Genomic DNA, 26,046 nt, shown 5'->3' with positions numbered 1-26,046 from the left:
TTTTTATAATTGACATATTGATTTCTCCAGATTAAAAACGTTTTAGGAATCTTGTCATCTCTAGGTTTTTAAAACAAGTCCTATCAGAATTTCTTAGGTATATATTTACATTTTAAATCTTCTACATACAGTATTGTTTAAACAAGAAAATTTAAATCATTTTTTTTTCTGAGCTTTCTGTTGAATAAGTTATGTTTCTGGAAATTACAGACTGTCAGTTTGAATTAATCTTTTTCCCTCCCCTTTAAGTAATTTGATGAATAGGAAGGATGGAATAACCCCAAGGTTGGGATTTAGAATACTTAGAATAAGCTAAGCATCATCCCATTGAACTGGGTAATATATGAGAAAATGTGTATCTTCAGCATCATCTTGGCCTGTTCTAATATTTCCTACATAGCTAGCTAGCTTCATTAGGTTTACACTGTGCTTCCTCCTGTTTTTGTATCATGTCCCTCCTCCCTCTCTGCCTAATATTCTGCTCTGTTTTTAAAACAGCTTTGTTGAAGCATAATTGATGTGTAATAAACTACATATGTTTAATGTGTACAATTTGATAAGTTTTGACTCTGTATATACCCATGAAACCATTGCTGCAGTCAAGATAATGAATATATCTATCACCCCTAAAAGTTTTTTCATGCCCTTATATGGTCCTTCCTTCTTGCTCTGTACCACCTTTTTGAAAGATGGGTTCTCTCTCTGTCGCCCAGGCTGGAGTGCAGTGGCACAGTCGTAGCTCACTGCAGCCTCAAACTTCTGGGCTCAAACAATCTTCCCACCTCAGCCTCTGGAGTAGTTGGGACTGCAGGTGCGTGTTACCATGTCTGTCTAATTTTTTAAATTTTTCGTAGTGGTGGAGCCTTGCTTTGTTACCTAGGCTGGTCTCAAACTCCTGGCTTCAAGCAGTCCTCCTGCCTTGGCCTCCCAAAGTGTTGGGATTACAGGCATGAGCCACCACACCTGGCCATCCTGCCCCACCTTCTTCTCCTCTTGCCCCCAATCCCCAGGAAACCACTATTCTTTCATTGCTTATTTTTTTGGAGAATTTTATTCAAATCAAACCAATACAATTTGTGCTTTTATGGTCTAATTTCTTTCACTCAGCATAATTACTTTGAGACTCAGCCATATTGTTGCATGTACTAATACTTTATTCCTTTTTATTGCACACTGGTTTTCCATTGAATAGGTGTACCACAATTTGTTTATCCTTTCACTTGTGGATGAACATTTGGATTGTTAACATTTTTTGGCTGTTAGAAATTAAATTGCTCTGGACATTTGCGTACAACTTTTTGCATGGACATATGCTTTTATTTATCTTGAGTAAATACTAGGAGTGGAATGGTTGGATCGTATATTATGTGTATGTATAATATTTTCTAAAAAACTATGAAACTGTATTCCAAAGTGGTTGTACCATTTTATATTTCCACCAGCAGTGTATAAGAAGTTCCAGTTGCCTTATATCCTCACCAACACTTGGTATAGTCTTTTCAACTTTAGACATTCTAATAAGGTTATAGTGGTATTTCATTATTTAATATTGCCACTTTATGCTTGTGTTCTCTTTTTGTTGTTTTTGAGACAGAGTCTCACTGTGTTGCTCAGGCTGGAGTGCAGTGGCACGATCTTGGCTCACTGCAACCTCCGCCTCCCAGGTTCAGCGATTCTCCTGCCTTAGCCTACCAAGTAGCTGGGATTACAGGCATGCACCACCTTGACCAGCCAGTTTTGTATTTTTAGTAGAGATGGGGTTTTACTATGTTGGCTAGGCTGGTCTCAAGCTCCTGACCTCAAGTGATCCACCCACCTTGGCCTCCTAAAGTGTTGGGATTACAGGTGTGAACCACTGTGCCCGGCCTATACTTGTATTCTTAAAATTCTTATTTTGATTATATATTTATTTAAAATGGGATTCTTTTTCTCATTGCCTAGAGTCTTTCTTTTGAATTTTGAAATTTTAAGTACATTGGTGGAGACTCATGAAATACGATTTTGTGATATGTCCTCAGTATTTCAGATTTAACCTGAATGGGGCATTATTTCCCTTGTGCTTTGATAATTTGAATGTCCCATCTCCTGATCCTCTACCATGTTTCTTTGTGCTACTTTGATCAAATTTCTCTATAGACCCTTCTTTAAACATACCTTCCACCTATGCCCTTGTTCCAGTTACATATCCCTGCCCTTTCTTTGCATTATGAACTTGTCTTTCCTATTTTAAGAAAAGTTTTCATTTTACCTTTTACTAAGAATCTTCAGTGGTTTTCCCGTGGTCAGCAGTCTCATGTCCTCTTTATCCCTTCATTATCATTGTCATTCTGTTCCCATCATACTTTTGAAAGTCTCACAGTTCACCAGTGACACACTGTATTTCAAAATCCAATGGTTTCTTTTCTTTTTTTTTTTTTGAGACAGAGTCTAGCTCTGTCACCCAGGCTGGAGTGCAGTGGCGCGATCTTGGCTCACTGCAAGCTCCGCCTTGCGGGTCCACGCCATTCTCCTACCTCAGCCTCCCGAGTAGCTGGGACTACAGGTGCCTGCCACCACGCCCGGCTAATTTTTTGTATTTTTAGTAGAGATGGGGTTTTGCCTTCTTAGCCAGGGTGGTCTCTATCTCCTGACCTCGTGATCCGTCCACCTCGGCCTCCCAAAGTGCTGGGATTACAGGCGTGAGCCGCCGTGCCCGGCCAAAATCCAGTGGTTTCTTTCTGTGTCTTCTATCCCCATGACCTCTTTATTGCACTATATATTGCTGCTTTTGTTTCTTTACCTAACATTTGCTCTACTGTTTTTTTAGTCTTTGATTGTATTTGGCCATCATTTCTAGTTCTTTCTCCTTATATCCCCAACAATGTGTGCAGGGTTCAGCCTTTGACTGTTTATTGTTGTTATTTTGTGCTGTTTATCTTGGAATTCTCATCTAAGGGTCTTAAGTCTTTCAGCTATTACCTTGTGGTTTCAGTTCTCACTTCTTAAAGTTTCCTCCTATTACATTACACACAGGAATTACTATCACTGTGAAAGAGGCTGTGTCCAGCCACTCATTTGTAATCTGTGTTTCCAACATGTGTATTGCACATTTCTATTTAGATTTTTATCATCTCAGTTTCAGCATCTGAAATAGAAAATCTCCTTCCTCTCCACCCTTCACAAACCACTTTTCTTTCCTAATTGCCTCATCTTAGTAAGCGCCAGGACCATCGTGTAAAAACTTAGTGTGATCTTGACTCATACGTTTCCTTTTTATTTTTTTGAGATGGAATCTCACTCTGCCACCCAGGTTGGAGTGCAGTTGCACGATCTCAGCTTACTGCAACCTCTGCCCCCTGGGTTCAAGTGAATCTCCTGCCTTAGCCTCCCGGGTAGCTGGGATTACAGGCGTTCACCACCTTGCCCAGCTAATTTTTGTGTTTTTAGTGGAGACAGGGTTTCACCATGTTAGCCGGGCTAATCTCGAACTCCTGACCTCAGGTTATCTGCCCTCCTCGGCCTCCCAAAGTGCTGGGATTACAGGCGTGAGCCACCACACCTGGCCTCGTTTCCTTCATAGTTATATGTTACCTAGTTTTTTGTTTTGTTTTATTTATTTATTTGAGACAGGGTCTCACTCTGTTGCCCGAGTTGGAGTGCAGTGGCGCGATCTTGGCTCACCTGCAGTCTCCACCTCTCAGGTTCAAGCAATTCTGCGTCTGCCTCCTGAGTAGTTAGGGTTACAAGCATGTGCCACCACACCCGGTAATTTTTGTATTTTTAGTAATGACAAAGTTTCACCATGTTGGCCAAGCTGGTCTTGAACTCCTGACCTCAGGTGATCTACCCACCTCGGCCTCCCAAAGTGGTGGGATTACAGGTGTGAGCTACGGCACCTGGAACAAAAAAAATATATTTTTTCCAGAGTGTCTTTTAGGATCCGATCCTTGGAGTACACTTTGGGAAATGGTATAAAATTTCTTGAAGCAGCCAGAAGTGTCTCAGTTGCCACATAAGCATTCCCTTGAGAACAGCTTTGCCAGTTGTTCTGAAGCTGAGTAAATTCTTATAAACTAAGAAATACGTGCAATGCATTTTGAAACTGTTTTTACGTTAAAATAATTTTTAAAGAAAATACTAAATGCCAGTATAAGAAAATGGAAAGATAAGAGAATATGGCCAGCAGACATCTAGATTAAACTGATATCAAAAACAGTGTATGATGAAAGACCAGAATTGTGCCTGCCAGTGAATAAATTATCAGGTTCCCACCTTGTTTACATGAAGAGAGTTTGCTCTTATTGCAGAATTGGGTTTACAAGTAACTTGCTCAATCAAGTAAGCAGAAACTGTAAAGTTATATAATAAATGGAGGTGTTTGGTAAAATGCACTTCATATGCTCTTACATTCTTTTTTTTTTTCTTTTTGAGACGGAGTCTCGCTCTGTCACCCAGGCTGGAGTGCAGTGGCGTGATCTCAGCTCATTGCAACCTTCACCCCCTGGGCTCAAGTGATTCTCCTGTCTCAGCCTCCTGAGTAGCTGGGACTACAGGCATGCATCACCACGCCCGGCTAACTTTTGTATTTTTAGTAGAGATGAAGTTTCGCCATATTGGCCAGGCTGGTCTTGAACTCCTGATCTCAGGTGATCTGCCCACCTCGGCCTCCCAAAGTGCTGGGATTATAGGTGTGACCCACTGCACCCTGCCTGCTCTTACGTTCTTGGCATACTCAATTTTTCTTAACTTTCTTTTTGATGTCATGCTGATATTATATTTTAATTTGCACAATTTACTTTATACTTCTTTGTCCTTACATATGTTTGTATATGTCAGTGTTAGTTTTGGATAATAGATTACTGATTTATTTTGCTCAAGGATGTAATTGGAAGGAACTTTTGGTGTATAGCCGGCCACCCCCAAAATGCCTCCCAATTAAAATTTTCTTCCCTTCTCTCAAAAAACTGTCTTGACTTTTGTAGTAATCGCATTCTTTTTTTTAGAGACAGGGTCTTGCTATGTCGGCTGGGGTTGGAGTGCAGCAGTACTATCATAGCTTACTACAGCCTGGCCTCAAATGATCTTCCCTCCTTAGCCTCCTGAGTAGCTGGGACTACAGGCATGCACCACCATGCCTGGGTAATGTTTAAAAATTTTTTTGTAGGGATGCTCACTTTGTTGCCCCGGCTGGTCTCAAATCCCTGGCTTCAAACAATCCTTCCGCCTCAGCTTCCTAAAGTGCTGGGATGATAGCCATGAGCCACTGCACCCAGCCCACGTTTCTTTATAGTTTTGTCACTCAAATGTGCATCCTTAGATACCAAACTTTAATCTTGCCCATTGAAAAAAATTTAGCAATGATTACTTTTAGGAAGTATTTTGATGTTGTGCCATTGTACCTTTCATGTTTATACCTTTAAGTCAGAGATTTGTTTATAGAAAAAAATGTAGTAACTTAAGTTTTTTGATGCTTTAAAGACTAGAAAGACTTGATCTAGTGAAATAAATTATATTTCAGGGTGTCCTGATGTCAGAAGAAGAAGTGTTTGAACTTGTTCCTGATGATGAGCGGCAGTGTTCAGCATGCAGAACCACATGTTTTCTCTCTGCTCTCACATGTTCCTGTAATCCTGAGCGGCTTGTATGTCTCTACCATCCAACTGATCTGTGCCCCTGCCCCATGCAGAAGAAATGTCTTAGGTATCCAAAAGTATTTTGTAAAACTTCCATTACCTTTTTTTAAAACCAAGTTTTAATGTTATTTTTACTTATTCCCTTACTTCACTCCTTTACTCTGGACTTCTCAACTTCTCTGTCTACTTCTAGGCTTGAAGACCAGTCCCTTAAAGTTGGCCCTAAACCTGGCAGCTGAAATTAGTTTATCCATTGATTTCACATGTTCCTTGTCTCCCTGCATTAAAAAGTGTGGGCTGGTTTGATTTTCTCTTTATGTGAACTAAGATCCCATTCCCTTGGCCATTGTATTTTCCTTAAGCTGGTTATATTTAAAACTTTATTTTTAAGTTATTGTTGGTTTTTGAGGTTTTTATTTCTGGTTTTTTTTTTTTTTTTTTTTTTTTTTTGTAGATATCGCTACCCATTAGAAGACCTCCCTTCTCTGCTCTATGGTGTAAAAGTCAGGGCACAGTCCTATGACACTTGGGTCAGTCGTGTTACAGAAGCACTGTCTGCTAACTTCAACCACAAAAAAGGTTAAATTTCCTTCTTTTGTATGCATATACTGAATTGATTGTCACTTTAAAAGAGGCTTTGTTTTCGTTTTATGTTTTTTCCTTCCATAAAAGAAAAATCCTAGGCTTCCTATGAGATTTGAGATTAATGGGTTGATTGAATATAGACTTAATTTTCTATTTGAGAATCTTGTTTGAAATGAAAAAGCTGATATAAAATGGGCCGGACATCTGACTTGCAGTAAATTTATTATGTATGTTGGGAACCCACTATTACCAGTAAGACTGACACTGAAGGCTTCTTTGGAAAGAGAAATTTATTTACCTGAGAGAAACTGTCTATAGGGATTATAAATGAGCACCTGGTTGTTAGCTGTTATTGTGTTGGTGAGATTTTCACAGCTGTTTGTTTCTACTAATTATTATATTTCTACAAGTAGGTTGGGGACTCACTTGAGTGAGGTTGGTGAAGATTTTAGAATGGCTTTTTGTGTCTATGGTTATTGTATATGGCTCTTTATTTAAATTTTTACAGATTTGATTGAATTGCGAGTAATGCTGGAAGATGCTGAGGATAGGAAATACCCAGAGAATGATCTCTTTCGAAAACTCAGGGATGCTGTAAAAGAAGCTGAGACCTGTGCTTCTGTGGCTCAGCTGCTTCTGAGCAAAAAGCAGAAACACAGGTAAACCTAAGAAGAGTTTAATTCTCCAGTGTTTTCCTGTTTCTTTCAGAGTAAAAACCAAAATTTTATCTGGCCTGTGAAGCCGTACATTATCTTTGACCTCTTGTGGCCATGTCTCTTGCTTCCCCAGTAATGCTCCAGTTTTATCTCCTACTATTCTCCCTTCTTTCTTGCTCCAGCCTGCAGTGTTCTTTCTCTTGCTGTTCTTCATACATAGCAGGCACATTTTTGCTTAGGACTTCATGCTCTCTCTTTACTCTGCTTGGAGTTCTCTTCCCACCATATCCAGGTGGCTTGTTCCCTTACCTACCTCTTTGAAGCCTTTGTTTTCAAATGTCACTTTGTTGGCAAGGGCTTTTCTGACAAGCCTTTATAAAATTGCAATCCTCTTACCCTTCTTTGATGCTTTATTTTTCTCCTAGCTTTATCACCTTCTGATACACTAATCTACTTATTTTATTAATTATCTGTCTTTTCTCCCCCATCCCCTACTAGAATGTACACAAGACTAGAATATCAGGGATTTTTTTTTCATTGCCATATTTCTTATGCTTAGAACAATGCCTGGCACACAGTTGTGCAATAAATATTTGTAAATGAACAAATAGAAACTGTAGGCTGAAGGCAGGTGGCAGCAAAGGGTAACCTTGATGGATGCAGAGGACCCTTGATATAATGGAATTCATAAGTATTAAATTTTCTGTGGTATTTAAATGTGTTGTAGTAATTCCAACACATTTCTTCTGTCTGAATGGCTTTTCTCTAGCAGTTCACATTGGGTTTTTAAATTACTTTGTAAATTTTTTATTTACCATTTTGTTAGATAACTCTTCTTAGAGACATTGATCAGCAGCTCTTAACTTGTCATTGGGTCAGTGACCCCACTTGGAGAAACTAGTAAAAGTTTAGGAACCCTCTTAGAAAAATCATGTACACACAAAATTTTGAAGCACTTTCAGAGGGTTCATTGTCACCTAAGGCGGGTTAAAGGCTCTTTCACATTTTAACCTTCTTGAGATACAGTATTAAGTTTTATCAATGAACTTAATATTCCAACTATGAGGAATTTATGTAATGTTTGAAATGTTTAATACTTGTAGATCGAAGGAACTGTAACTTGGAGAGTTGAATCTTTGAGTCATTAACTGAATAACTCAACTGTTTTGAAGTGGTCACCATTGTGGTGTTATCCTTCAAACACTGGGATTCTAGGATTGCTTAGGTTTGAATTCTGAAGAGACTAGGAGCCCTTTTGATATCAGAATGACTGAATTTTTCTTACTTATATCTCAATATTATTTCACATCAGACAGAGCCCAGATAGTGGGAGGACTCGGACCAAACTGACAGTGGAAGAATTGAAGGCCTTTGTCCAACAACTTTTTAGTCTTCCGTGTGTCATCAGCCAAGCTCGGCAAGTAAAGGTGGAGTATTACATCCTTTTTTTGGGTAATGTCCTTTGTGACATGGTCCACTGTTCTGGGTTTCACAGAATGGTATATCTAAACTAGTTTTTTGCTCTGATTTTTTTTTTCTCTCACATATATGCTGCTATTTGAGGTTCTTTAGTAGGCAGTTTTTTGGTTTTGTTCTTAGCCATTATTCCCCATTTAAAATTCTGTAACTAAGGCTGGTATGAAATTATTTTTTTCTATATTAATTTTAGTTCAGAACCCCCATTTAACATAGATGTAATTGAAATGCAAGAAGTTAGTTAAAATAATCTGCATGTATCAGTGTTAATAATACGTGAGCTTTTAAAAAGCTTAATGATCGCTTAATGAATATGTAAAATCTTAAAAGTATGTATCAAATATATTAATCTCCATAGTTAATGATCTTTTGATAGTCTGGGGTGTTTTTGTGTTTGAGGGGTGGGTAGGGTGTCTAAAATAGTGTTTTTTATTTTTGTTTTTGTTTTTGAGATGGGAGTCTCGCTCTGTCGCCCAGGCTGGAGTGCAGTGGCGAGATCTCGGCTTACTGCAACCTCTGCCTCCTGGGTTCAAGCGATTCTCCTGCCTCAGCCTCCCGAGTAGCTGGGATTGGAGGAATGGGCCACTATGCCCAGCTAATTTTTATAGTTTTAGTAGAGATGGGTTTTCGCCATGTTAGCAGGCTGGTTTCAAACTCCTGACCTCAAGTGGTCCACGCGCCTCGGCCTCCCAAAGTGCTGGGATTACAGGCATGAGCCACCGCACCCGGCCTAAAATAGTTTTTATCAAGGTTATCAACTTGTGAAATCTATGGTCAGTTGTGTTCTTGTCTTACTCCATTTCATAAGAGCATTTTGATAGTTGACTACTCTTTCTTGAATGCTGTTCTTTAAGCCCCGGTGACACCACACTTTCTGGGTTTTTTCTTAGCTCATTGGCAGTTCTTCTCTTACGTCTTCCTTGCTGCTTGTTTTCTCTTCGACTTGACTTCTAAGTGTTGGAGTATATTAGGAGTCTCGGCCCTTTCTTCAGGTGCCCCCACTTCTGATACCTTATTTGCCCAGTGACATTAAATATCACCTATATCCTGTTGATTCAATCCCACATCTCCAGCCCTGGATGCCTTTTTTCCCTGCAGACTTGTATGTCCAGCTGCATACTCTGGATTTCCATTTGGTGGACTAAAAGGCATCTTAAAGGCTTTTTTTCTTTTCTTTTCTTTTTTTTTGAGACAGCGTCTGGCTCTGTCATCCAGGCTGCAGTACAGTGGTATGGTCTCGGCTCACTGTAACTTCTTCCCAGACTCAAGCAATCCTCCCACCTCAGCCTCCCAAGTTGCTGGTGCACTACAGGTGCACACCACCACGCCTGGCTAATTTTTGTATGTTTTGTAGAGACGAGTTTTTGCCATTTTGCCCAGGCTGGTCTCAAAACTCCTGAGCTCAAGCGATCCACTTGCTTTGGCCTCCCAAAGTGCTGGAATTACAGACATGAGCCACCACGCCTTTTAATGAACCAAGTGAATCAAACTCCTTGATTTCTTTATTTCCCTTATACCCCGTATTCAATATTTAAACAAGTGCTGGCTGCTATTACCTCCAAAATATATCCCAAAGGAAACCATTTATTGTCCTCTCCGTTGCCTAAACTATGCTCTACACCACTGGAATGTGCCCCTTGGATTACTCCCAACAGCCTTTCAGCTGCTTTCCCTTCTTCTGCTCGTCTGACATTTTATTTTTTGTTTGGTAGCCAGAATGATAATCTAAATTTTAAATCAAATCACCTCACTTTCCTATGGTAAAAATTCTCCAGTGGTTCCCCAAAGCCATTTGAATGAAATTCAAACTCATTGTAACCTAGAAGATACTGTGTAGTCTGACCTCTGCTTATTTTTTAACAACATTTCTCCATCATCATCCACTTGCAGCAACACACCAAGCTCATTCTTCTTTAAAAGCGTTTGCAATTATTATTTGCCCTGCCCGAACCGTTCTTCCTTCAGATCCTCTTGTAGTTCCTCCCCAACCCTCAATTTAGTTTCAGTTTGTCTTCTGTGACTACCAATGACATTACTAAGTAATATGCCCTTCCCCACTCTGGTCATTCTCTGTTGTGCTGCCCTATTTTATTTTCAGAGCACTTGACACTAACTGAAACATTTTATTCCTATGTTCACTGTCTGGTCATCTGCATTAGAATGTATGTTCTCTGAAGACAAGGACTATTTTATGTCTTCTTTAATACTGTGTGCCTAGAAAAGTGCCTGCATCTAAGTCAGCAGTCATTAAATATTTATTGAATGAATCAACTATATTTTAAAAGTAGGAGAATAGCTAGAAGTAATTACACAAAAGCATATTTATTAATTTAACTGTCATATCTGAATATTTGGTGTTATGATGGTGAGATTATAAGAGTCTAGAATTGATAGTTTGCCTTGACTATGTCTATTTCATACTCTTTTGTATGTTTTAAATTTGTTTTTCTGATTTTTATTTCTTTTGACCTTTTCAGAATCTGCTAGATGATGTGGAAGAGTTTCATGAACGTGCTCAGGAGGCCATGATGGATGAAACCCCAGATTCTTCCAAACTCCAGATGTTGATAGATATGGGCTCTAGTCTCTATGTGGAACTCCCTGAATTACCACGACTGAAGCAAGAGCTACAACAGGCTCGGTGGTTGGACGAAGTAAGACTGACCTTATCAGATCCGCAACAAGTCACTTTGGATGTCATGAAGAAGCTGATAGACTCTGGGGTAGGGTTGGCACCCCACCATGCTGTGGAGAAAGCAATGGCTGAACTACAGGAGCTCCTTACAGTCTCTGAACGATGGGAAGAAAAGGCTAAGGTCTGCCTACAGGCAAGGTGAACACATTTTGGTGACAGTTGCCTCTTTAACAACTAAGTCAGAAGGTAGAGTGGGAAGAAGGAACTTAAAAGCTTATTTCATTAAATGACTTTTTTTTTTTTTTTGCGTTTAGGATTTTAATGTATAAGTAGCATTAGTTAAGTTGTGTAGGTGGGAAAGGTATTTCCTGATGATCCAGGGCCTGAAGGAAACCGGGAGATTCTCCTCTCTCCCTGCTTTGGCAGGCAGCTCCTGGAGAGGTGCAGCTCCCGGAGAGGTGCAGGTCAGTGGCAGTGGGTACAGACAAGCTGGAGAGTTTCTTGCTGGGCAGGAATGCCCACAGGCCATGCCTTCTTCAACCCTCAGAGCACCTCATTGTGTCTGGACCCACGCATGGGGTAGCGTTGCTAGAGAGTGGAGAGTGGGTTCTCCTGGGTCTGGCTCCGACAACTGGTTTTCTGTGATGACATTAAATATTTAATTAAATGTTTTGTGCCTTCCCTGGCCAGTCGCTAAGTTATCAAATGGAGCTACATGTAGACCGTTTCAAATATGTGCAAACTATTGTGCAGAGTACTTTGTTAGGTACTTCATGTTATACAAAGTAGTATTTTGTTTAGAGCCTATGCTTAGTGATACTATAGTTAGGAAGTAAGAAGTATAAAGCTCATTGTAGTACCTTATTAATGTTAACTGAAAGGTAAGGAAAAATGTTACAGGGATTCAGAGGGGGAAGATCATGGTGAGCTTGGGTGGTCAGTAGAGAAGCTTCAGAGAAAAATAAGAACTTAGGTAGAGCCTTGAGGAATGAGTAGGATTGAAGTGGAAGGGAGGTAAGAGAAATTTCAGAAACTGAGTTTAAGGAATATTTAGGGCGTGTTCACGTGACAGAAAATAAGTGGGTTTCCCTGGAGTGGAGGATTCATGTCGAAAAGTATTGGGAGATGAGAATCAGGCAGGAGGAGAATGTTGAGTGGCTGTATTAGCATCAGCACCCCATTGGACTTAATGAGATTTAAATAAAGTGTTTATATCTGACTGTATGTCAGCAAATTTGGCTGATAATTAACGGTGGTCCTTGTGAAAGCATTTCTCTAGCAGCTAAGATTAATATTTATATAATTTCTATTGTGAGGATGAGGAAACTGGGGTGCCTGGAGAGATCACGTAGTTACTGAGTGACACAACTGAAATTTAAAGTATCTTCCACTTCATTTCAATACCTCTGTGTACTTAACTACTTTGCCAGCCACTTACTTTGGATGCATTTTGGTAAGAAAATATTTAGGTGATTTAATTAGCACAGCTCTGAGAAGCCTCTGTGTACACTGGATATTTTGCTATCCAGATGCCATGCAGAACACATACTAAAATTTATTCATAGCTTTTCCTATTGGAACTGTTCATATTACTCAGTGTCTTCAGACGAATGACAGTTCCAGGAGGTGGGAACATATTAAGTGGACAAAGCTAAATAACTTTGGAATGTAAAACTATGATTTTGATATACGTGATGCACCTGGTAGTAGGCCACCAAATGAAATTTCGTTGGTAATAATAGTTAAAAACTTTGTTTTCCCGGTCTCCGATATTTAATCAGTCACCAGGTTCTGATGACTCTGTCTCCAACATGTCTTTCATATCTCTCTTTCAAATTCATTGTCACTGACCTAGTTGTAGTCCTCTTATATTTTACCTTGATATTTGAGTTTGGTAAGTATTGATGGAGAACCTGCTACATGCCAGGTGCTATTTCTAAATGCTATGTAGACAGTAGTGAACAAGACACACAAAGATCTCTGCTTTCATGGAGCTACCGTTCTAGTAGAGAGAGAGAGAGAAATAAATGAATGAATTTCAAATAATTAGTGTCATGAAAAAAGTAAAACTGGTAAAGAAATAGAGGATTATGTGGTTGGTGGAAATAGTGGGAGTTAGACTCTTTTCTAACTTCTGTCAGAATTATCTTTCTGAAACACAGCCTTAATCTTCTTGATCTCTTTAGTATTGGTTATTAACTATTTACCATTATTTTCTCGAGATTCTTTCTTTGCCTTTGGCCTTCTCTCTACCTCTAAAATAATGGTTTTCCTTGAGATTCTGGCATAGATGCCTTTCTTTTCTCACTCTGTACAGTCTCTCTGGAAATTTCATTTAATTTCTTGGCTCTGTTTGCCTTCTTTATACTGAGTAACTCCTAAATCTTCATTTATAATATAGATTTCTTTCATAAATATCATCTGCCTGTTAGATAATTCCAGGGGATGTCCCACAGATACCTGAAAGTCCCTGTATCCAAAATTGGACTCATTAATGTCTTCTCATAGCCTCCTCCTTTGTTTCTTTATTCTTTAAATTATACCATCTTTCACTCATTTGAACAAGCAGGTACTTTGGTAGTTAGCTTTGACTCTTCCCTTCTTCTTTATCCTCAAACTCAGTCATGTTGATTATATTTCCCCAGTGCTTCTCACTTTCTTTCATTTTTTTTTTTAAAGTCTGCACGTGGATTTATGTTATACTCATTCTTTTTCACCCCACCCTGCCTTTTTTTGAGATGGAGATTTGCTTTGTTGCCCAGGCTGGGGTGTGCAATGGTGCCATTTTGGCTCATGGCAACCTCCACTGCCCAAGGCTCAAGCAATTCTCGTGCCTCAGGCTTCCGAGTAGCTGGGATTATAGGTGCATGCCACCATGCCCAGCTAATTTTTTTATTTTTTGCAGAGATGGGGTTTCACCATGTTGGCCAGCCTTGTCTTGAGCTCCTGACCTCAAGCAATCTGCCTGCCTCGGCCTCCCAAAGTGCTGGGATTACAGGCATGAGCCACTGTGCCCAGCCTTTTACCCTCATTCTTGAAGGACTTTTTTGCGATAGATGTAAAATTACTGGTTGACAATTATTTTGTCTTAGTACTTTGGATATATCATTCTCTCTGCTGTTTTGAAAAGAATCTTTTCACTTGGACTGCTTGTAGGATTATTCCTTCTTTTTCTCTCATTCCACTCAGGCTGCTGTCGTAGCTTGCCTAGATCACAGCAGCAGATTCTGTCTGGTCTTACCCCTCTCTAATTCATTCTCTATACTGCCACTAGTACTTTGTTAAAATACAGGTGTAACTTTCACTCCCTTACTTAAATCCTTCTCTAGTTTTCTGTTGCCCTCAGGATGAAGTCCAAATTCCCTAACCTGATTTATAAGACCATCTGTCATCTAGCCTCTTGCTTAATTATATATCTAGTCTTATCTCTTGCCATTCTTCCTCTTGTATTCTATGTTCCAAACATTGTGATTTTTCCTCTCAGTTCCTCAAACATCTGTGTTCTTTCTCTGCATCTTTGTGCATGTTTATTTTATTCTCCTGTGGAGCACTCTTATTTTCAGCCCATCTCCTGTGGTGTACCTCTGCCAACCCTACCCTGCCCCTGGCCCCAGCTTTCCTGATTAAGTCTTGTTCAGAAAGGATGAGAAAGCTTAGACATCACTTTTGGGAAGTCTTCTTTCCCTGCCAAGTCAATTAGGTTCTCCTAGTATGTATTCCAGTAGCACTTTTACTTTCATTTATCATTACACTTACCACAGAGCATCATAAACTCCTTATGAATAATCTTCATAAGATTAAAAAGTTTCGTGAGGCTGGGCACAGTGGCTCACGCCTGTAATCCCAGCACTTTGGGAGGCTGAGGCAGGAGAATCACGAGGTCAGGAGATGGAGACCATCCTGGCTAACACAGTGAAACCCCGTCTCTACTAAAAATACAAAAAATTAGCCGGGCGTGGTGGCGCATGCCTGTACTCCCAGCTACTCGGGAGGCTGAGGCATGAGAATCGTTTGAACCTAGGAGGCAGCGGTTGCAGTGAGCTGAGATTGCGCCACTGCACTTCAGCCTGGGTGACCCCGAGACTCAAAAAAGAAATAAATGAAAGGTTTCATGAGGCAAGGACTGTCATTTTTGCTCATGAGCAATTTCCAGGACCTAGAACAGTGCCTAACACATAGTAGGATTCGTGGATGATGAACGATTTCAGCCTCAGTACCTTCCCATTGCTTTACATGATGAAGTCCATGGCTCTCAGACTCTGCATCTTTCTTCCTGCCAAATTCCTTTTTCCTGCCCCACTCTTTTTCCACCCATCCCCTGCCTCCAACCCTCCACATCACCCCCTAATCGCAAACTGAGCCATGAATGCTTTTCAAGTGTTTCTCCATGCCTTTGTTCATTATATTTTCGTTTGGACAGAATCATACTAATATAAGGCCTACTTCAAAGCCTTTCTCAACTCTCCTGGGCAGAATTAATCACTGCCTCCCGTAACAGTGAGTTTATAGTAATTTGGTTTTAGTTCCCAGTAGAAGCATAATTCTTATCTTCTACTGTGATTCATTGAGGATAAGGTCTATGCTTTATTCATCTTTGTGTAACTAATGTTAATGAATGTAGTTTAAGTAAATGTACATTGTCAACATTAATGGATTTCTAGTCTATTGTTTTCTATATTGCTATCCAATGTGCATCTCTGACAATTTCAGGTACTGTAGACAAGTAGAGTAGAGGCAGTCTAGTATAGTGAAAAGATCATGGATCTGACCCTCATTCTGAATCAGTATTTCAGATGTGTCCTTTATTACACTAAATGACCGGGGAAAATAACTTTTCTTTGAGTTAAAGTTTTCTTATCCATAAAAATTTATATTTTATTTTATTATAAACTTATGTTTATACATTTTCTTATCTGTGAAGTTTTCTTATCTGTAAGATGGAAAAGAAAGATACTAGCTGCTTTGCCTCCCTTATAGGATTGTGGTAAGAATTCAGTGAAATCATGTAAATGAAAGTTCTCTAAACATTCTGAAATGTTACTTAAATGTTGATTTCTCATGCATCCTACTCTGTTTTTATTCTTTTAGACCGAGGCACAGTGTGGCAAGTTTAGAAAGCATTGTGCATGAAGCCAAGAACATTCCAGCCTTTCTACCCAATGTGTTGTCCTTGAAAGAAGCCTTACAAAAGGCTCGAGAATGGACCGCTAAAGTGGAAGCTATTCAGGTAAGAAGACTTGGATTATCCCACCTATCAGGTAATGCCTGTTTCATGGATTAATCTTTTAAACTATTAATTCTTTAGAATAGAATAATCATAATACAAACGATCCCTAACTTAGATCGATTTGTGATTTTTTAGACTTTATGATGGTGCGAAAGTGATATGCATTGAGTAGAAACTGTGTTTCGAATTTTGAATTTTGAACTTGTGCCAGGCTAGCAATATGTGGTATGACATTCTCTCACAATGCCGGGCAGCAGCACTGAGCCACAGCTCCCAGTCAGTCATGCCGATGTGAGTGTTCTGAGCACCTTTAAGGTAGGCTAGGCTAAGCTGTGTTTCGTATGTTAATTTTATTAAATGCATTTTCAAATTACAATATTTTCAACTTACGACGGGACATAACCCTGTCGTAAGTTGAGGAGCATCTATAAAATAATTCTAGTAAAGTTCACTTACTCTTTCGTCTGATTTTATAATTTAGAATAATTATTACCTACTTAAATATTACTTGTTTTTATTGACTCCTTGCTATGAAAGATGATGGAATTAGTTATTTAACTCTTTAGCAGTAGGGAATTTGTTACCTACTGTATTCTTCAAATTTTTTTCCATGTGCATAAATTACTTTTAAAATTAGAGGCAGAAAAATAAAATGAAATTAACATTTACTGAGCACCACAGTACTCTTGCTACTATTCTAGATGTTTGGGAGCAGGCATGTAAGGGAAGGGTATGAAAATAGGACTTATGGTATAAAATAGGGTATAAAAGTAGAGTCTTCCAAATACATATTTTCTAGTTGGAGAGACGTATTTTACACCTCTGTAATTTAAAACAGAGTGAAATAAGTGCTAGATAGAGATAAAAGTGTACTCGAATCATAAAAACCGTTAAGCAGCACTTACAGTGTTAAGTATATAAATACTCTTAATTATAGAACTGTACTCAAAAAGAAAACCAACTTCCACTATACTGCTGCCCCCAAAAGGAACGTATTCTGGGTGTCAAGTTCTTTTTTTTTGAGACAGAGTCTCGCTCTGTCGCCCTGGCTGGAGTGCAGTGGTGTGATCTTGGCTCACTGCAACCTCTGCCTCCTGGGTTCAAGCAATTCTCCTGCCTCAGCTTCCCAAGTAGCTGGGACTACAGGCGCATGCCAGCACGCCTAGCTAATTTTTGTATTTTTAGTAGAGCCGGGGTTTCACCATGTTGGCCAGGCTGGTCTTGAAGTCCTCACCTCAGGTGATCCGCCTGTCTTGGCCTTCCAAAGTGCTGGGATTACAGGCGTGAGCCACCGCGCCTGGCCTGAGTGTCTTCTCTTTTACTTTCTTTTCTGTTGAGTTTTTCTGGGACCTGCTTAGCTGCCCCTGTTTCTTTTCTGTTTTTTTGAATTATTTCTGTTTTTATCTGGACAGCTTCTATGTTTGATGCGTTTTTGACCTGGCTCAGGCAGTAGTTGTTGTCTTCGAATGTCTGAGAATCTTTAATTGGCTGTTTTATTTAGAATTGAAGGACTAAGTCAATAAGTATAGGTAACTATCATGTGTTTCCTCTGTAATTTCAAAGGGCTGTCTCTCCACCAGGTGGGGTTTCACCATGTTGGCCAGGCTGGTCTCGAGCTCCTGACCTCAGGTGATCTGCCTGCCTCAGCCTCCCAAAGTGCTGAGATTACAGGTGTGAGCCACCACGCCTGGCCTGCTAACTGTGTTTATATACGTCTGTGCTTTAGATTGTCCTTTGAACTGGTTGTTATATCTACTGGTACTCTCAATTAATAAATAAAATCATTGATGACATGTTCATTAAAAAAAAAAATTTACACAAACTTTAAAAAATAGGACATTGGAAGTTATATTAATTCAAGAGATGGAATTACATTCAAAGAATAATATTTAATAAAAGAACTAACACTAAACTTTGTAAGGTCTTTCAACAGTATATTGCCAAACCCCGTAAGAGAACTCAAATTGTGAGAATCTACTTTGGTTTTTCAGAGTGGCAGCAATTACGCTTATTTGGAGCAGCTTGAGAGCTTGTCTGCGAAAGGACGCCCTATCCCTGTGCGTCTTGAAGCACTGCCGCAAGTGGAATCACAGGTAGCAGCAGCACGGGCATGGAGAGAACGGACTGGGCGGACGTTTCTTAAGAAGAATTCTAGCCATACATTGTTACAGGTACTTGAACTTCAACACTCTCATAAGCAGCTGATAATTTAAGTAGTAATAGTATTGGTGAGGGTTATTTTCAGTTTATCTGATTACCATTATACAAGTGATTCTTACTAGGTAATATCAGATGTTGACTTGAAATCTGGAACCTTGGGCAGATTAATTTCCAGTTAATCTTGTGCTGTCCCTAGAAAAAGCAGTCGGCCTTGGCTTGCTATTGGACTCTAGTCATTGAAATCGTTTTGTTCTGTTTTTTTGAGACAGGGTCTTGCCCTGTCGCCCAGACTGGAGTGCAGTGGTGCAGTCTCGGCCCACTGCAGCTGTCGCCTCCTGGGCTCAAGTGATCCTTTCACCTCATCCTCCCAAGTGTCTGGGACTACAGGCATGCTACACCATGCCTGGCTAATTTTTTGTATTTTTGGTGGAGATGGGGTTTCATCATGTTGCCTGGGCTGGTCTTGAACTCCTTTGAGCTCAAGTGATGCGCCCGCCTCAGTCTTCCAAAGTGCTGGAATTACAGGTGTGAGCCACCACGTCCAGCCTATCATTGAAAGATCGTATTTCTCCGAAGCACAAATTTGTATACTCATCATCCCTTTCATCTTGAGCAGTTGAACATAGTAGTTAAGAGCAAAGGCTTTGGAATGAGATCCTTTCAGGTTTGAGAGTGGACTCCTTAATTGCTAACCCTGTGTCCTTGGGCAAGTTATTTCCTTCCTGAGCCTCAGTTTCTCTTGTTTATAAAATGTAGATATTAATACCTACTACATAGGGTTGTTGTGAGGAATGAATTAGATCATGTGTATAAAGTCCTTAAGAAAGTGCGTGGGACATGGTTGAACAAATGGTTCCTTTATTATTTTTACTTTTAAGATTATTTTAAAAACCAGAGTTTATAATGGTGGTTTTATTTTTGTAGGTGCTGAGCCCCCGGACCGACATTGGTGTATATGGGAGTGGCAAAAATAGGAGGAAAAAAGTAAAAGAACTAATAGAAAAAGAAAAAGAAAAGGATCTGGACCTGGAGCCTCTGAGTGATCTGGAGGAAGGATTGGAGGAAACCAGAGATACAGCCATGGTGGTAAGAAATTACCTAGCATCTTGAGTTTGCTTGGTGAATAGAAAACTCTGTAAAGATATTAGCAGACTCACAGTTTTTATGTTTTTAACTTTTTATTTTCATATACTTTGGCTTTATGATTATACATATTTCACATTAAAAGTAAATATTTATAATCAAGATATACAAAAAGTTTAGTATTCTGCTCTTTTCCCAAAATTGTCTTTTCCATACCTCTGTTCTTTATTGTTGTTTTAATAGTTGTCTGCTGTTCCATCAAGTTGTCCATAGTTTGCTGAGTACAGTAAGTCCTCACTTAATTTTATCAATAGCTTCTTGCACTGCAACTTTAAGCGAAGCAATGTATAATGAACCCACTTTTACTACAGACTGATATAAACAAGAGTTAAGTTCCTGCAGCATATTTCTGGTCACAAAAAACATCATCAGACTTTTAAAATAAAGACCCCAAACACTTCTGATATTAAACACTGAGAAAATTCGAGCTAAACCTACATTTAAGAAAGAGTAATAAAAACGAGATAATTATCCAGTTTTTGGTAAATTAGTGAGTGACAGTGGCATTGGCCAGGAATTGATTTTTTTCTCATCAGTGTTATAATGAAACTACACTGAACGTAAAGATGTTATTTGAGGACCTGCTGTAGTTTTCTAATTTTGAGCATTTTGCCTGTTACTAAGTTTCTTATTGTAAGTAATAAAATGAACTTCTTTTATAACCTTTTCCTTCTTTTAAATTTCCTAGACTTGACTCTTAGGAATGTAATTACTGGGTTAGAATTTAATATAAGCATTTTATGACTCTTATTACTATTGTGTTTTTCAAAGGAATTATACCAGGCTACAGATTTCCATCTCTTAATGAGTGTTAAAATATTTGTAGTTGATGAGAATTACGCTTTTTTGGAGGATAGGAGGAATGTGTTAAGATTACTAGGAGCCTGAGGAAATGGAAAATAAATACGAATCTGGACAATAAAAGTAGGGAATTGCATGTGATATAGCTCTTTCTGCCTACAAATGATTCTGTTTTGAAGCCAGTGAAAATATTCTCTGATTAGAGAGCCTGCCTAACAAGTCAATCTTGCTAGACAAGTAGGACTGGAAATTATTTCAAAATTGTTTCAAAGCTGCCAGTAGTTTAACAAGAAAATGCACTGACAGTATTGATAATTAAATTTGTTTGCCTTTATTTACTTTGTTAAAATGAGTTTCATAAAACTCTGTTGTTACAACTGATCGTCAAGTTTTGTTATTCTACTTAAACATGAAGAGGCTTTCCAGAGAGAAGTAAATTAATTTGTGTAGGACTTGCCCCAGGGAATGAATTATGAGGCGATAGGAAACTAATACTTCAAGAGTGTTTACCTTGTGCAAGGTACCAGCTTAGGCACTTTCATATGTCTTATTTAATCCGTAAAACAGCAAAATACGGTTGGTAGTATTCTCATTTTTCAGAAAACGGACGTTCTGAAACTTGTACCCCGTATTAACAGTCTAAAAGTATAAGAGCCAGGCTTTGTACCCAGGTTGCTTGATTTCAAGGCATGCCATCTTTGTACCGCACCCTACAGAAGAGGCCAAAGTACTGTACTGATGTACATGATCAAATATGATAGCACTTTGCCCATTTCACACTTGAGGAATGTTTGCATGGAAACCGCCAGGGGCCCCACATTTTAGGAAACTGTTTATAACTGATAACTTGGGAGAAAGATCCCACAGCCTTGAGGATTTGGTATTTTGGGGGGTATATTGCAGTGACTCTTTTCAATTAAATGTTTGTCTTGTACAGGTGGCAGTTTTCAAAGAACGGGAGCAAAAAGAGATTGAAGCCATGCATTCTCTCAGAGCAGCCAACCTAGCCAAGATGACAATGGTGGACCGCATAGAAGAAGTAAAATTTTGCATTTGCCGCAGGACAGCCAGTGGGTTTATGCTACAGTGTGAGCTCTGCAAAGACTGGTTCCATAACAGCTGTGTTCCTCTTCCTAAATCAAGTTCCCAAAAAAAAGGATCCAGCTGGCAAGCTAAAGAAGTAAAATTCCTTTGCCCTCTTTGTATGCGGTCTCGAAGGCCCAGGCTAGAGACTATTCTGTCACTCCTGGTATCCCTTCAGAAGTTGCCCGTACGGTTGCCTGAAGGAGAGGCCCTACAGTGTTTGACAGAACGTGCTATGAGTTGGCAAGATAGAGCGCGGCAGGCTCTAGCCACAGATGAACTATCCTCTGCCCTGGCCAAACTATCTGTGTTGAGCCAGCGTATGGTGGAACAGGCGGCTCGAGAAAAAACTGAAAAGATCATCAGTGCAGAACTCCAAAAAGCAGCTGCCAATCCAGACTTACAGGCAAGTTTAGGATTTACATTCTTTTTCTATTTCATGGGATATGTCAGTGTATAAATAGTAAATTGAGTCTGTCTTACCAATTGATTAGGAAAATAACAGTAACTTGTCAGCAATTATCCATTGCATTCTCCTTCAACATACACTATAGCACTTTTTTTGGATACGTACTTAGTGAAATATTCTTGGTAATATCATTCAGGTGGACTTTGGCATCATAATCAAATAATTTGATTTCTACTAACTGTTGAAGAACTCTGTTAGCCACTTTGCTTATTCATTACATTTTGGTGATCTTAAGCACACATTAATTACCCTGTCTGTTTAGCATGTCTTGCTGTTCATCTTGGAATTATTTGTTGTTTAGGGACACTTACCTAGTTTCCAGCAGTCTGCTTTTAACCGGGTGGTGAGCAGTGTGTCATCTTCTCCTCGACAAACAATGGACTATGATGATGAAGAAACAGACTCTGATGAAGACATTCGAGAGACATATGGCTACGACATGAAGGTAGTTACATGGACAAGCTGTGTGGGTACATACCTGATCATTGGCTTTGTTTAAAAAAAAAAAAAAGCTATTGAACAGTGATGTTTGAGGCCTGAAAGTGAAAGAGAAAACTAATCATTTATCTGTTCTGAGTTTTTAGTCGTAGCATTTTTTCAAAACTCAAAACATTACAGGTTGCTGAAACAATTTTTTTTTTTTTTTGGAGATGGAGTCTCGCTCTGTCACCCAGGCTGGAATGCAATGGCGCAATCTCTGTTCAGTGCAACCTCTGCCTTCTGGGTTCAAGCAATTCTTGTGCCTCAGCCTCCCAAGTTGCTGGAATTACAGGTGCATGCCACTCTGCCTGGCTAATTTTTGTGTTTTTAGTAGAGATGGGGTTTTGTCATGTTGGCCAGGCTGGTCTTGAACTCCTGACCTGAAGTGACCTGCCTGCCTCGGCCTCCCAAAGTGCTGGGATAACAGGCCTGAGCCACCACGCCAGGCCTGAAACAATTTTTAAAAAATAGAATTAAAAAATCTGTATTTGTTTTACTCATCTTATAATCCCTTATGGCTTAGAGGAACTAGAAAAACAATATGTAAAGCTTTCTTGGCCAATTTCAGTTTTTCAGATTTTTTTCTTTGAGTTGTTAAAGTCTGTATACAGTTAAGTTTTAAGAATTCCATTCTAGGCTTGGTGTGGTGGCTCATGCCTGTAAACCTAACAATTTAGGGGAGACTGAGGTGGAAGGATCACTTGAGCCCAGGAGTTTGAGACCAGCCTGTGCAACATATTGAGACCCCCATCTCTACAAAAAATACAAAAATTAGTTGGGTGTGGTAGCACGCACCTGTAGTCCCAGCTACTTGGGAGGCTGAAGTGGGAGGATTGCTTTGAGCCTAGGAGGTCGAGGCTGCAGTGAGCCATGATTGCACCACTGCCCTCCAGCCTGGGCAGCACAAGACCTTGTCTCAAAAAAAAAACCAAAAAACAAAAAACACTTCCATTGCTAGAGTCTTTTGCTCTGCTTTCTCGTCTGGATGGTGCTAGATAGAATGTCACATTCGGAGATGGGTAATATAATACTTGGGCCCAGGTTAGAATTTGCTGAGTTCCAGTTGCAGATACAACAAATTATTTACCATCAATGTGATTATTTTGGTAATGACACGTTACTGGTGGTGAAGAGAAGGTTTTGACCAGTTTGTTTTGTATTGGATCCAGTTGGCTTTTCGTTAGCCCTTTTTGTCAGGTGCAAGCCCTTTGCTTTTTAACCTAGTAATAACAATGTGATTAGGCAGAGACCCTGCCAGATTACAGTCAATCCATTGACTTGTTTTATATGATTCTTAGTTGCTTTGTTTAGAATCTATTCTTGTAACCTGGGAATTCCTACTCTGATACAAAAGGCTGCTTCCAGAGAACAAGGGGAGATTCTGTTCCTACCCCTTCACTATCTTTTATTTGTCTTTTCAGCTTGCAGATCAGCATGGTACTGCTCATTAATCTCATCAGCATTAAAACTCCTAGGATATAAAATTAAAACCATCCATCATAGACGCTCGTAGATTCCTCCGCTGGGAAATATTTTTTCTCAAGATAGAAATGGGAATTTTCAGTTATGTGACTTAAAGACTTGAAAACAGTTGAAACTTGAATTAGACTGTTCAAATAATCTTTTTTTATATTAAAATATCTTATTATATGGTAGATTATTATTTTTCAGTTTTGAAAGTTTTGTGAACAGATGGCCAAGTTTTGTTGCACTGATTTTCAAGGGCTGTTTGAGGGCCATTATTAAGAAAAGAGGCATTACAGTTGCGTACAGTTCTTGAATATCATCTTAGTGTACTGCTAAATCCCATTATGAAGAATTCATTGGCAGTCTGCTGAAAGGTACACTAGCGTATACCACACACAGCGGTACATTCTTAAGCACGTTGTTATCCAGAAGTTAATGACTATCTTTGTTTACGAAGTTGTATATAGGGTGACTAAGAGCAGCTGAAAAGGAATGCAACCCATGCCAAGTATAATTAGCTTTTTCCTTGAATACTGGAATCACCCGTTTACCCTAGTTAGAGGCCTTTGATATTTCTGGTGGTTGCTTTCTAGCACATTAGCTATCAGCCACTCTTCTAGAATTGTTTAACATGATGGGCTTTGCTTGAAAGCAGACTGGTAACCTATGAAAACATCACAAGTATTGATGATTTTCAGGACTAGGGATCACAACTGCAGTTTCATATGGTTGGATGGAGTAGTCTTTTTGTGGAGGAATTTATATGAGAATCTTAGCTTACTGTCTCTTTGGTAGTGGGTATTGGCAGGGTAGAAAAATAAGATTATGGATTTTCTAGTGTTAGCAATGTATTTGACAGCTGAGAAGAGAAGAATGGTGGCAAGACTTATGGTAATTCAAGTTCAAATTTACTTTGCAGTCAGATGCTCTACCACTGAGCTATACACCCCTGCCAATTTACTTTGATGTTGATATCTTTGAATGAAAAAAAAAAAGCCTATACTCTTGAGCATTTTCCCACAGAGCAAGCGATAATTGTATAATGAAAATTTTATTTGCCGGTTTATTTGCATTTGACCTGGTGGTTTTTTCCTTTGTGTGATGTCCTCTGTTGTGACCATAAATTCATAACTTAAAATACTTTGAACTTAGTATTCTTGCTTGAGGAAGAGCCCCCTCTTGGTTTAGGAGGAGGGGTAGGTAATTATTTAGTAAAATAAAATCAGTCATTTTATCTTAGTTACCATCCAGAAAATCATTACTTACGAGGTACATCTTCAATGAAGCAAAGTCTGTCCTGCATCTTTTGGGATTGTGTCTATGTAGGTGAGCTTGTGGAAACTAATCTCAAGGAGAATCATAGACCTAATCAGAGCTCACTTAACATTGCAAGGACTTTAAGTGTAACAATGAGATTAATGGGCAGTACCAAGCTGATCTGGAAGCTGAACTTATTTTTCCCCCTCATCACTGTTATAATGAAATGAAAACAACTTTATTCAAAGACCTGCTACTATACTTCCTTTTGCTTAAAGGCAGTTTCTAAGAACCTATCAATGACATTACATGAAGACTTACTGTAATCTGTATATTGTCAGTCAGACATATACTTGTATTAAGAGCAATTGGTAAGATTCTAGGTTTGAAAACCTGTAGAGAGGATTAAATGGTTTGTGTCCTTAAGCTGTCACATCTAAATTTATCTTCCCCTCCTTAACTTGTTGGTATAGGAGTTATTATAGGTTGTAGACTATAGAAGGTAGATTACTTAACCATAATTTAAGTTCTGGGGTACATGTGCAGAACGTACAGGTTTGCTACATAGGTATACACGTGCCATGGTGGTTTGCTGCACCCATCAACCACATTAGGTATTTCTCCTAATGCTATGCCTCCCCTAGGCCTGCACCCCTGGACAGGCCCTGCTGTGTGATGTTCCCCTCCCTGTGTCCATATGTTCTCGTTGTTCAACTCCCACTTATGAGTGAGAACATGCAGTGTTTGGTTTCCTGTTCTTGTGTTAGTTTGCTGAGAATGATGGTTTCCAGCTTCATCCATGTCTCTGCAAAGGACATGAACTCATCCTTTTTTATGGCTACGTAGTATTCCATGGTATATATGTGCTGCATTTTCTTCATCTATTCTATCATTGGTGGGCATTTGGGCTGGTTCCAAGTCTTTGCTGTTGTGAACAGCACTGCAGTAAACATATGTGTGCATGTGTCTATAGTAGAATGATTTATAATCCTCTG

The 26,046-nt window shown here is 39.3% G+C and overlaps 1 protein-coding gene across 3 annotated transcripts in view; it reads left to right on the top strand.

Moving 5' to 3' along the window:
* The window catches only part of KDM5A (lysine demethylase 5A), a 106,006-nt gene that overhangs the window by 60,567 nt on the left and 19,393 nt on the right, over nt 1-26,046 (top strand). For all 3 annotated transcript variants that reach the window (XM_003313426.7, XM_063785382.1, XM_016922686.4), the window contains 10 exons: nt 5,498-5,679; nt 6,067-6,191; nt 6,706-6,856; nt 8,166-8,280; nt 10,807-11,162; nt 16,053-16,191; nt 18,183-18,362; nt 19,276-19,437; nt 21,233-21,784; nt 22,149-22,292. In XM_003313426.7, coding sequence (XP_003313474.3) covers nt 5,498-5,679; nt 6,067-6,191; nt 6,706-6,856; nt 8,166-8,280; nt 10,807-11,162; nt 16,053-16,191; nt 18,183-18,362; nt 19,276-19,437; nt 21,233-21,784; nt 22,149-22,292 — 2,106 coding nt within the window. The remainder of the gene's footprint in view (nt 1-5,497; nt 5,680-6,066; nt 6,192-6,705; nt 6,857-8,165; nt 8,281-10,806; nt 11,163-16,052; nt 16,192-18,182; nt 18,363-19,275; nt 19,438-21,232; nt 21,785-22,148; nt 22,293-26,046) is intronic.

This window comes from Pan troglodytes, chromosome 10, assembly GCF_028858775.2.
Source record: "Pan troglodytes isolate AG18354 chromosome 10, NHGRI_mPanTro3-v2.0_pri, whole genome shotgun sequence".
NCBI classification, from domain to species: domain Eukaryota; kingdom Metazoa; phylum Chordata; class Mammalia; order Primates; family Hominidae; genus Pan; species Pan troglodytes.
The sequence above is the reverse complement of the archived record's forward strand: the minus strand, read 5'-3'. Positions and strand labels throughout refer to the sequence as shown.